Raw genomic sequence first — 11,712 nt, 5'->3', positions numbered from 1 at the left:
TTACAAGATTAAGCGTACCTGCAGTAAAAAACAAGCATGTCCGATAAACATCCTCAGATTTATTTAGGCTTCAAGAAGAAATGGGAATTACACTTCATGTGAACATCGTCCTATCCTTATTAGATGTTAGCTGCGATTAAATTACAGTCCTTGTATGGGCGTCCATTGTTTTCAACCCACTTTTAACTTCCAACAAAATTACGTCTCACTGCAACGATCGCCATCTAGTGGACAAGCGACTACTTCTGCCAATACTGAAAATGCAGCCATGATGATGATGATGAATATTTATTTTTGGCTTTCTTTTTTTAATCCTACTGATTTTCATTTTTACGGGGGCAAATCACAAATGAGTGATTATGAGCCAGGTTGATGTGCCCTTGAAAGTCAAAGTCAGCTTTATTGTCAATTTCTTCACATGAGACATACCAACATATCCACGGTGAAAAAGACATATTTTACCAATTTTAAGTCCACGAACAAACATAACATTCAAGTAAACAAAAAAGTAAGTAAATGAAAATAAGAGGGCACATATAACAATGAAAAATAAGAGCATCAAAATTTTGTTGAATTTTGTTACCAACATACCATAAAAGATTCACAGAGAACTGTGTCTGCCCTACCCTCCTTTGGAGGTCAGTCCAGCGGGGGCTGCAGATGAAAGCGAAAAAATGGCGGTTCCATGCTATCCATGTGTGGGGGTACATGCTCACCAAGTTTTGTGTACCCGGTCTTTCAGTGTCGGGAATCCTTGTTGGTGTCGTCACTAAATGTACACATAAATTATTTTATTGTAAGGCCCCATGAACGAAAGTACACAAAACTTGGCATGCATTCAGAGGGTGTCATAATGATCCTACACTTTTAATTTCGTGCAGTTTTGACCTTGTCAGCCAGAGATATTGAGATGAAAACACCTAATTTTTGCTTTTTAATTTTTTAACTAGGTGGCTATATACATGAAATAAGTGGTAATGGGATGGGTTGACATGCCCCTTAAGACCAACATACAAAAAAGGTGGACCTCCTAGGACGGTTCTCGAGATATTCACAGAAAACTGTCTCCGGCCACCTACAGGCCAGTTGGTGTATAGTAACATAAATGAATTTATTGTGTGGCCCCCATGAACGGAATTCCACAAAACTTGGCGTGCATACAGAGGGTGTCATAATGATCCTACACTTCCAATTTCGTGCAGTTTGACTATGTTAGGTCACAGATACCTTCAATTACACCACCTCATTTTTTACTTTTTGTGTGTTTAACTAGGTGCGCTATACATGAAATGAGTGGTTATGGAATGGGTTGACATGGCCCCTTGAGATCAACATACAAAAAAAAAAAAAATGGTCCTCCTAAACCCCTACGGTTTTGAGATATTCACAGAAAACTGTGTCACCCTACCCCTCCTTCGGGGGTCCAATTCAGCAGCGGGGGCTACAGATGAAAAACGATGGTTCCATGCTATCCATGTGGGGTTACATGTCCACCAAGTTTTGGTGTACCCGGTCTTTCAGTGTCCGGGGAATCATTGGCGGAAATTTGGGCATCACGAAAAAAAAAAAAATAAATAAATAAATAAAAAACAAAAAAAAAAAAAAAAAAAAAAATCTGACTAAACCTATGCGGCGGTCATAATAAGAAAGTGAGTGAGTGAGTTTGTGGGAAAGAGAACACCATTGTGACCTTTGACCTGCTAAGATGACATCACCACTGGGTGACTGAATCCTGTAGTATTGTAGTATTGGCTGGTCTAGGCCCCCTCTCTGTGACTGACTCCTCTAGAGTGACTGACTCCCCTAGGACTGGCTGGTCTAGGCCCTCTCTCTGTGACTGACCTTTGCCCTCAGTGGTGTTTACTTTCTTGGGGAGGAACCAGGACACCTGCCTGGTTATTAACCCCCCCCCATACACACTTCTGATAAGAGTTCAATGTAGTGTGTTCAGGAGGGAGCGGGGTTATAAATGTTGTGGCATTAGCAACAACACACACACACACATATCTATTCTACACACATTACATATACTTATTTCTTCCTGTCCTCTCTCTCTCTCTCTCTCTCTCTCTCTCTCTCTCTCTCTCTCTCTCTCTCTGTCTCTGTCTCTGTTCTGTTTCTCCTCTTTGTCCATCTCACTCTGCCCTACTGTTGCACTCTGCGTCATCTCATTTGCCAAAAGCAGGCCAACTATCACCCCCACAATGTCCCAATTATTTCACCTCAAAATCAGCCAGGTCTGACACTACCAACCCCCTAGCACTAAGTCCAGCCCCCTTAACACTAAGTACAGCCCGCCCAGTACTAAGTCCAACCCTGTAGCACCAAGTCACGAATGTCACTGGGGTGAGTATATTCTGGAACCCAGAGAGTTAAAGCACAGGTAGAGCACACAGTGAGGGGTGTGGTGATGACGTTGCAAAACTGATGGTGTCTGGTGATTGGTGGCTTAATTGTAGTTTATAAGTTTATGACTTTGTCATGATCAAGATCATCCATTACTTCTCGTTTCATGACAGACTGGCACTAATTTGCAAAACACGCAAGGTTCCCCTGAACAACCATTGTACGGTTCTCCCTGTGTGTTATGTACAAAAGAAAAGGTGGCCTTGGGCAACGTTTGGCGCATCTTGGGGACGGAACTGTGTTGTCTTTTTAAGGGAAGATGAAATACATATTTTCAGTTTCAGTGATGTGGACTGGCCATATTAGCATTATTAATCATCATTATTGATTGATATATTGTGTGTCATCCCCCGACAACATATTGTGCATCAGCCCTGGTTCCTCTCCTAATGAAACCATCCTGAGTGAGAGGGTGTATTATTATTATTATTATTATTATTATTATTATTATTATTATTATTATGTTTTATATAGTTTTTAGTTTTTTATGCACTACAGTATGCTATTATTGCATTGTTATTAAACCATACGGAACATTTGTTCTAGGTATGAACAAGTCTCACCTGTGCAAATGTCCGGACGTGAGGATCACGTTTGAACACTTGTTTAAAGGCCAGACCAAATTGCGTAGACATTGTCCGGAGGTCATGTCTGGAAATACCTTCTTTCTCTTTTTCTCTCTCTTTCTCTTTCTCTCTCTTTCTCTTTCTCTCTCTTTCTCCTACACGCTCACCTCTTCTTCATCCAGATAACTGGTGTTCTAAACAAAGAAACTAAAATAGGTTCCACAGAACCCAACAGAAACTCCATGTGTAGGTGATGTTCCTGTGCTTCATGGTGTGCGTACTAGACATGGACATTTAGTGAAGGAAGTCATGTGGGACCTCCTGTATTCTATTTCTGTGTACTTTATGTTCGATGTGTATTCTATGTTCTATGTGTGTATTCTATGTTCTATGTGTGTATTCTATGTTCTGTATTCTACAGCTGTATGGTACTTACAAATAGGACTACGGATGTATCTGTGGAAATGTGGACATGTGTCTGCCTGTCGACTCATGTATGTGTGTGCGTATACAAAGTGAGTGTGTGTGTGTGTGCTGTAGCAGGCCTTGCTGTCCCTGCTGTTTCCTCTATCAGAAGAGTGTGTGTGAGTGAGTATGCACTGCTGTTGGACGTGAACCGACTGTCGAGCAGTGACTCATTCCACACACACACACTCCACACACACACACTAATACACACACACACACACACACACACACGCACACACACACACACACACACACACACACACGGGTTGCACACAGACACAGACAGACACACACACACACACACATACGGTCACGCGCAGACGCGCGCGCTCGCACACACAAGCACCATCTGCTTGTCAAGGTGACTGAATCGCCGCACAGAAAAAAACGGGAGGTGAGAACGAGAGGAGGAGAGGAGGAGGACGACACAGACCAGGCTCGAGCTCGTCCGTCGCCGCGTCTGCGGACGGTCGTCGTCGGCACGGCAACAGTCTGTCGGGAACCGTAGCCATGAAGTCGTACTGTTTAGGCTTTTTTTCCTTTTTTCTTTCGTCTCTTCTCTTCCCTTCTTCCGTGAGCGCTGAGAGAGAGTGATGGAGTGATGTAGGGAGGAGAAGATGTCTGGGAGAGAAAGGCAAGAGGCTGTGTTCTGTTTCTTATTCCACTCATCTGTCTTCTGTTTCTCATTGCACTTGTTCTCACTCACTCCTCTTGTGTTCTGTTTCGTGTTCCCCCCTCCCATGCTGTGTGTGTGTGTGTGTGTGTGTGTGTGTGTGTGTGTGTGTGTGTAATGCGTGTTTGTGTGTCTTGGCGTGTGATTGCGTGTATGTGTGTGCGTGTGTGTGTGTGTGTGTGTGTAGTGGGTGCTCTGTTGACCTACCTATCCCTCTGTTTGGTGCTTTCTTTTTCCGTCTCTTTCTCTTTTCTGTCATGCCATCTCTCTCTCTCTCTCTCTCTCTCTCTCTCTCTCTTTATGTCATGTATATTTACTTCCTTGTCTCCCCCCCTCCATCTCTCTCTCCATCTCTTTCTCTCCCTCTCTCATGTCCCTCTCCTCCCTTTTCCCATGTGTATGTTTGTTCATCCTGTTGTCTTTCTTTTTCTTCTCTCTCACCCCTCCCTCTCTCCCTCTCTCGCGCCCAATCTTCTCTCTTTCCCTCCATCTCTGTTTTTTCTTCCATCTCTCTCTCTCTCTCTCGCTCTTTTTCTCTCTCTCTTCATAACTGCCCTCCTCCATATGTCTTTCTGTCCTCTACCGTTCCTTCTGTCCTCTGTCTGTCTCTCTCTCTCTCTCTCTCTCTCTCTCTCTCTCCTCTCTGTGTCTCTGTGTCATCATAAAGCCGGGTGTAAAATGTGTAGGAGGTGAACTGTGTTCAGCCGCCATTTTCAAAGCTACTGCCTCTCTCAGCTACTCCAAATTTTTGTCTCCATATCGACGTTAATTTAGCCACTCGGTCACCTTTTGTGTGTGTGTGTGTGTCTGTGTGTGTGTGTGTGTGTGTGTGTGTGTGTGTGTGTGTGTGTGTGTGTGTGTGCGTGCGTGCGTGCGGTATTGTGCGTGTGTGTGTGTGTGTGTGTGTGTGTTGTTGTAACATGTCTATATGAAGAAGGTTGGGTGGGTGGGAGGGTTGAAAGGTCGTCGCCATAGACGAACAGGAAGTGCTAGCTGTTGCCACGGCAACCGCCATTTGCTCGCGAGCCCCCGCAAAACGCACATGCTTATGAAAACAGAGAGAGAGAGAGACAGAGAGAGAGAGCAGAGCTGATATCAAGCTAATGGTGAACACTCACACACACGCACACACACGCACACACACACACTCAAAGGCTCATGCACACTGGGTCAGCCGGTGCAGTTAGTCAGATACTCAAATGTTGGTCAGCCCCACGCAAGGCAGTCTCTTTGTTGTGTGTGTGTGTGTGTGTGTGTGCAGTATAAGGAACCTGTGCTGTCTGATCACAACTAACTTGCACTTGTGAATGCTGTTTGCTGAATGGAGGTTTGTTATGTGTGTGTGTGTGTATTTTTCTGTGTGTTCATGTGATATTATGTGAGTTTAGGGAGAAGACCAATCTCTCCCTCTCTCACACTCTCTCTCTCTCCCTCCCTCCCTCTCTCTCTCTCCCTCCTTCCCTCTCTCACACAGTGATAGCTATATCTGTGCTGATGATCCTAGTGCAATCTCTTATCACTTTCTTTCTTTTTTTCATTCTTCCAGCATGTCAAAGCAGTTCTGACGATCCTAACAATCTCTCTCTCTCCCTCTCCCTCTCTCCCTCTCTCTCTCTCTTTCTCTCTCAGTGATAGCTACATAGTACGTGTCAAAGCGGTGGTGATGACTCGGGACGACTCGAGCGGTGGTTGGCTGGCTCAGGAAGGGGGCGGGCTCAGCCGTGTGGGCGTGTGCAAGGTTGCCCCAAACGACCTGGAGCTGCTGGGTCGCCATGGTTTCCTCATCTACGGCGAGCGACTCAAAGACAAGCAGGTACATCAGAAAGATATTCTCTCTCCTCTCTCTCAACACTCATCTCCTTCCGGTTCATCCTTTAGTTCCCTTTGCCATATGTTCTCGCTGTACTCTGTATCGCTGTCATTTTGTATACAGTTTTCCCCATATACTGGCATATAGACACATGCAATTACGTACACACACTCTCTCTCACACACACACACACACACACATGCAAAACACACATATTCACAAAATGTTTGCTGAAATGTTTGTAGATGTGAATCTATGTTTTTGTGTGAATTTGTGTGTTTATGCATGTGTCTCTCTCTCTCTGTGTGTGTGTGTGTGTGTGTGTGTGTGTGTGTGCGTGTGTGTTGAACCTCACTCAGGCTATCCTGGAGTGTTTCCTGAGGAAGGACCTGGAGTACACCAAGGCCACCCCCACGTTCCATCACTGGAGGGTGGACAACCAGAAGTGTGGCCTGACCTTCCAGAGCCCCGCCGACGCCCGCGCCTTCGACCGCGGGGTCAGGAAGGCCATGGAGGACATCACAGAAGGGTGTGTGTGTGTGTGTGTGTGTGTGTGTGTGAGAGAGAGAGAGAGAGAGAGAGAGATGTGTGTTGGTGACTGAAGTGGTGGGTATGTATGTGTGTATGTGTGTGAGAGAGAGACGTGTGTTGGTGACTGAAGTGGTGTGTGTGTATATGTGTGTGTGTTTGTGTGTGTGTACATGCATGGGTGTGTATACATGTATACAAATAAACGCTTCTGCAATAATCCTTCCATATGTGCATGCATGTTTTTGTTTAAACACAGATATACATCTATTGCATATGTACAATACATCTATGCACACATTGTGTATATATTCAAAATACATCTATGTATGTAATGTATGTATGGATGTATGTATGTATGGATGTAAGAGATACAGCTTATAGTTGTACCTCACATTCTCCTTCTTCTCTTTCGATCCCCTCTCAAGGATCTACAACATCCTCGTCCACCATTCAGAATGAGACAGAGCTCGGAGACGATGACGTTTTCACCGTGAGTGTCACTTGTAACACACACCACGACATGAATAAGGCTGGCATCTAAAACGCATACGTGGGGCTGGTAGTGTGGTAGCGTAGTGGCTAAGGAGCTGAGCTAGCATGCAGCTGTCTGAAAAGTTGTGGGTCCAATTCCTGATTTCCACCGTGCCGTTGTGCCCTTGAGCAAGCTTATTAACCCCCCGAGTTGCTTTGGGATTTCTCTAGCAAGGAGGCAAAGTAAATCTAAATCTATTGGTACTAATATGTGGTATAACACCTCTCTGAAATAAGCTAGAGGAAGACAAGAACCCTGCATTTGCTTCCCACCTACATGGTGTTTGTTTCTGCGTGTAAGCAGCATACTGTAACTCAAGCTTTGGGTCTGTGTAGGCTGTGTGTGTGTGTAGAATAATCTACTGGATTATTCAGAAAATGTGATTCCTAATGTAACTTGATGTAAAGTGGAATCAAATAAAGTATATACAATGTGTGTCTGTATGTGAGAGAAGCATTACACAAGTATAGTGTGTGTGTGTGTGTGTGTGTTAGCAGCATAACACAAACATTGAGCATTGTGTGTGTGTGTGTGTGCGTGCGTGTGTGTGCGTCTGTGTGTGAGCAGCATTACACCAGTGTTGAGGAGCTTGGTCTGTATTACAGCTTTCAGTGGGTTGTGGTGTGTTCTATGACGACTATTGACGTGCCTAATCCTGTTTCAACATATATTATCTAGAGCAGATCCACAGGACCACAACCTCAACTAACACCAAGTGGTGTAACGTGCAGAATGTTTCAAAATGGAAGCATCATTTACGAGAGTAGTAGGATAGTAGGCAGATAGGGACCACAGGTCAGATTGTGTTAACAGTATGAATTTTTGCTGTGAATTTTGTTCACTATCAGTGGAATCATCCTCCAACTCATTTTGATGGTTTGTGAAAAGTAACACAAAAAAAACACCAGCCATTAGTGCTGCTGACCATTTAGGCTATGCACTGTGTTAGCCGTGAACATGTAAGGCACACTTTCACTATAAAAGATAGCCAACTACTGTATGTTATCAATACATGCTAGCTAACATGCTAACTAGCATGCTAACTAGCTTTTGTGTCATGTGTCTGCAAAATATTTTTGTATGCTTGCTAGTATTAAAGCGAAACTCCTGCTGCTTTAAAAGGACCTTGGACAGAGACAGACATTTTGGAGGACAGGCAAGCTTACCAATGAGTAGACTGTAGACAGTGGACAGAGTAAACTGTCCTATTAGGACGACCAGACGGAGACAGGTTTGCGAGGACATAAAAGGACTGTTGGGACAGATAAGGTGGGAGGATAAATGAACAGGCACTGTTGCAAGAGTAGAAGACTGATTTGTCCAGCGTGTGTGTGTGCATGTGTGTGTGTGTGTGTGTATGTGTGTGTGAAGAGACATGTGTATGAATGTTGACTGGACCGCATAGACTCCAGAGAGGCTATATTTGTAGTTTTATACATGTTTGTGTGTGTGTGTGTTATGTGTGTGTGTGTGTGTGTGTGTGTGTGTGTGTGTGTGTGTGTGTGTGTGTGTGTGTGTGTGTGAATGTGTGTGTGTGTGTGTGTGTGTGTGTGTGTGTGTGTGTGTGTGTGTGTGTGTGAATGTTGACTGGACTGGACGGGACGGACTCCAGAGTGGCTTCTAGAATGTCCGGATGCCGGGACGAGTTTGTGCCTACTGTCTGGTCTGGCGGCTAAAATTGATAATTAGTGTGCCCACAAATACACCCTCTCTCAGACAGGGGGTATATATACTGCACACACACACACACACACACAAAACTACAAATACACCAACTTACTCACACCGCATGTCTCTCTCTCTCTCTCTCTCTCTCACTCCACACACACACTACACACACACAACACACACACACACACACACACACAGATGGAAGTCTGAGCACAAAAACTCGCCAGACAACTGTAGCACTGCCACAAACACATTCATGTCACAAACACATTCAAACATAGCTCCAGAATGCAGCTAAATAAACACCGAGTGTACTCATAAGCTATCCCAACATGTTTATTTAAAAACACACACACACATACCCCTCCTCCCATTCATAAATAACACACTGGGCTATTGGTGATTAGTTACTAGAAAACACTGACACTGATCTGTCACGCATTGTGTTGTGTGTGTCTGTGCGCAGTAAATATTATCTGTAATCACTTATATGCTACATAGTGCCTTGCTACTCTTGGTATATGTGTGTGTGTGTGTGTGTGTGTGTGCAGTATTGTGTTTATGTGTTTGTGTTGGGTATGTGTGGGTGCACATGCGCAAAATTGTGTGTGTGTCTGTGAGAGAGAGGTGTCTGCATACAGCGTGTGTGTGTTGGGGAGAGGGGGGGCCTGGGGGGATTGGCATACAGTGTGTGTGTGTGTGTGTGATGTGTGTGGGGTGTTCACTATTATTTTTGGCTGGAAGGTGGAAACAGTTAACAGAAGCGTCCACCAGACAGTCTGACTCTGACCACAAACTGCTGCCCACATACAACCCAGAGAGGGGGGAGGGGGTTAACAGAGAGAGAAAGAAAGAGAAAGGGGGATAGAGAGAGAGGGAGAGAGGAGTAAATAGAGAGGGAAAGAGAGGGGAGGGGCGTAGACAGAGAAAGAGAGAGGGGAGAGAAGAGGGGAGGGGTAGAGAGAAGGAGAGAGGGAGAGAAGAGGGGGTGGATGGGTTGAGAGAAGTAGCTAGAGCGAGATGGTAAGATAGAGAGAGAAGGAAGAGGAGAAGGCGGGAGGAGAGTGAAAGAGAGTGAGGAAAAGATGCTCCTCTGCTTTTCTCTCTTCTGTCCTTCCTCTTTGTCCATCTGTCTGTCAGAACGCTAGTGAAGCCACTTTGATGTAAAGCAACCTTTTGGACCATCTCTTGCTCATATCTTTGTCTTTTTTTCTTCTCTCATCTTCCGTCTCTGTCCGTCCATCCGTCGGTGCGTCCGTCAGAACGCCACGGACAGCTCGTCCAACTCGTCCCAGAGACGCGAGCCCTCCCTGCAGACGCTCGCCCCCATCACTCTGGGAGAGTCGCGCCGACACAACTGCATTCTGGGACACTTCTACGACCAGCACAGACTCTCCGACCACTACTTTGTGGACCAGGTGAGAGTGTGTGTGTGTGTGTGTGTGTGTGTGTGTGTGTGTGTGTGTGTGCAGCAGAAGTTGAGCGACGGTAAAGTTATTGCTGGGCATGTCAGTACTGGGGTTTTATCAGGGTTTGGGTAATACATTTCCAAACAGCTTTCCAAGCTTATCCATCAATGATCACACAAAACAAACTATTATAATATGTAATAAAAAATATATTGAACAAACAAACTATTATAATATGTAATAAAGATGTATTGAACAAAGGAAAAATAACTCTTTTCTCATACTTAGCACGTCAGTTTTCCCTCTCTGATCACTGTCCTGTTTTCCTGTGTTTCCCATGATCCTTTGCAGCCGGTGCCAGCGTTCCCTCGCCACGTCAGCTTCCAGCTGGACGACCCGGAGGAGGAGATTGTGCGCATCAACCCGCGCGAGCGCGCCTGGCTCTCCACGGGCTACGAGGACTACCGCCACGCGCACCCGGCGGGCAGCGGTCGCTATGGCAACAAGCCCGCCCATCACCCGTCGCCCCTGGCGGCGCTCCGCCCGCTCCACCACCACCACCTCCACGACCCCTTCAGCCCCGCGCCCTTCCTCCCCATCACGGACCCGGACGCTTACGTGCACTTTGACAAGTCGGAACCGCCCAAGCACGACTACACGTACCCCTACCCCGCAGGGGGGCTGGGTGGCGGAGGGGGCACAGACCCCCACCGGACTGAGGGCAAGAAGGCAGGGGTGGGCGGAGGCGGGGGCAGCGGAGGCCGAGGGGTCGGCGTGGTGACCGGGCAGCCCCGCGGGCTTCAGTCCAAGTGGAAGCGCGGCCTCGGCGCCTTCGCCAACTTCGGCGGCCGCTCGTCGTCGTCGACCCGCCACACGGACGCCAGTGGCGGCGTGTCCGGCTCGTCCGTCGCCGTGGGCATCGCCGGTGGCATCGTGACGGGCGGCGGCGGCGGCGGCGTGTCCGGCTCGGCGGCCGAGCGCGCCCGCTGCGTCTACTGCGGGACTTGTTCGGTAGCGGAGGACCGGGCGCTGCCACTGCTGGAGGCCCGGACCCGATGCGCACCTGCATCCGCCGCGTCAGCTTCATGTGGTGCGCCGACAGCCTGCTCTACCACTGCATGTCGGACCCGGAGGGTGACTACTCGGACCCATGCTCGTGCGACGCCTCGGAGGAGCGCTTCTGGCTGCGCTGGGCGGCGCTGCTCGGACTCTCGCTGCTCGCGCCCTGCATGTGCTGCTACGGGCCGCTGCACGCCTGCCACCGCTGTGGAGTGGCCGTGCACTGCTGCGGGGGCAAGCACAAGGCTGTGGGGTGAGGAGGGGGGGGGCACCACCACCAGAGAGAGGACACCAGGGGCGGGGTGGGACTGTGTGTGTGTGGGGGGGACACTGTGGGGAGAGGGCAAAAAGCATCCAGATGGGTGCGGTGGGACTCTGGAACTGACTGGGAGCGTGGAGTGGGAACGGCTCTCTGGATCTGGATCTGGCCCCCTGGAATCTGGAATAGAACCAGCTCACAGGAACAGATCCGACTGGTTCTAGACTAGATCCAGAACCGGAGACCACGAATGCAAGTCTGTAGCCCGGGGGGGGGATGGAGCTCATCCAGGTTATCTAGAATTAGAATAATCTAGAATGAATCAGTT

General features: G+C 47.4%; 1 protein-coding gene across 1 annotated transcript in view; it reads left to right on the top strand.

Moving 5' to 3' along the window:
- The window catches only part of spred2a (sprouty related EVH1 domain containing 2a), a 17,981-nt gene extending 6,599 nt beyond the window's left edge, over window positions 1-11,382 (top strand). Inside the window, exons 2-7 of the mRNA XM_048248990.1 lie at window positions 5,743-5,926; window positions 6,283-6,452; window positions 6,881-6,944; window positions 9,920-10,075; window positions 10,418-11,072; window positions 11,111-11,382. Of these exons, the coding sequence (XP_048104947.1) occupies window positions 5,743-5,926; window positions 6,283-6,452; window positions 6,881-6,944; window positions 9,920-10,075; window positions 10,418-11,072; window positions 11,111-11,382 (1,501 nt within the window). The remainder of the gene's footprint in view (window positions 1-5,742; window positions 5,927-6,282; window positions 6,453-6,880; window positions 6,945-9,919; window positions 10,076-10,417; window positions 11,073-11,110) is intronic.
- The last annotated feature ends 330 nt before the right edge of the window (window positions 11,383-11,712 follow it).

This window comes from Alosa alosa, chromosome 7 (assembly GCF_017589495.1).
Source record: "Alosa alosa isolate M-15738 ecotype Scorff River chromosome 7, AALO_Geno_1.1, whole genome shotgun sequence".
NCBI classification, from domain to species: Eukaryota; Metazoa; Chordata; class Actinopteri; order Clupeiformes; family Clupeidae; genus Alosa; species Alosa alosa.
This window is presented reverse-complemented; position numbering and strand designations above follow the sequence as displayed.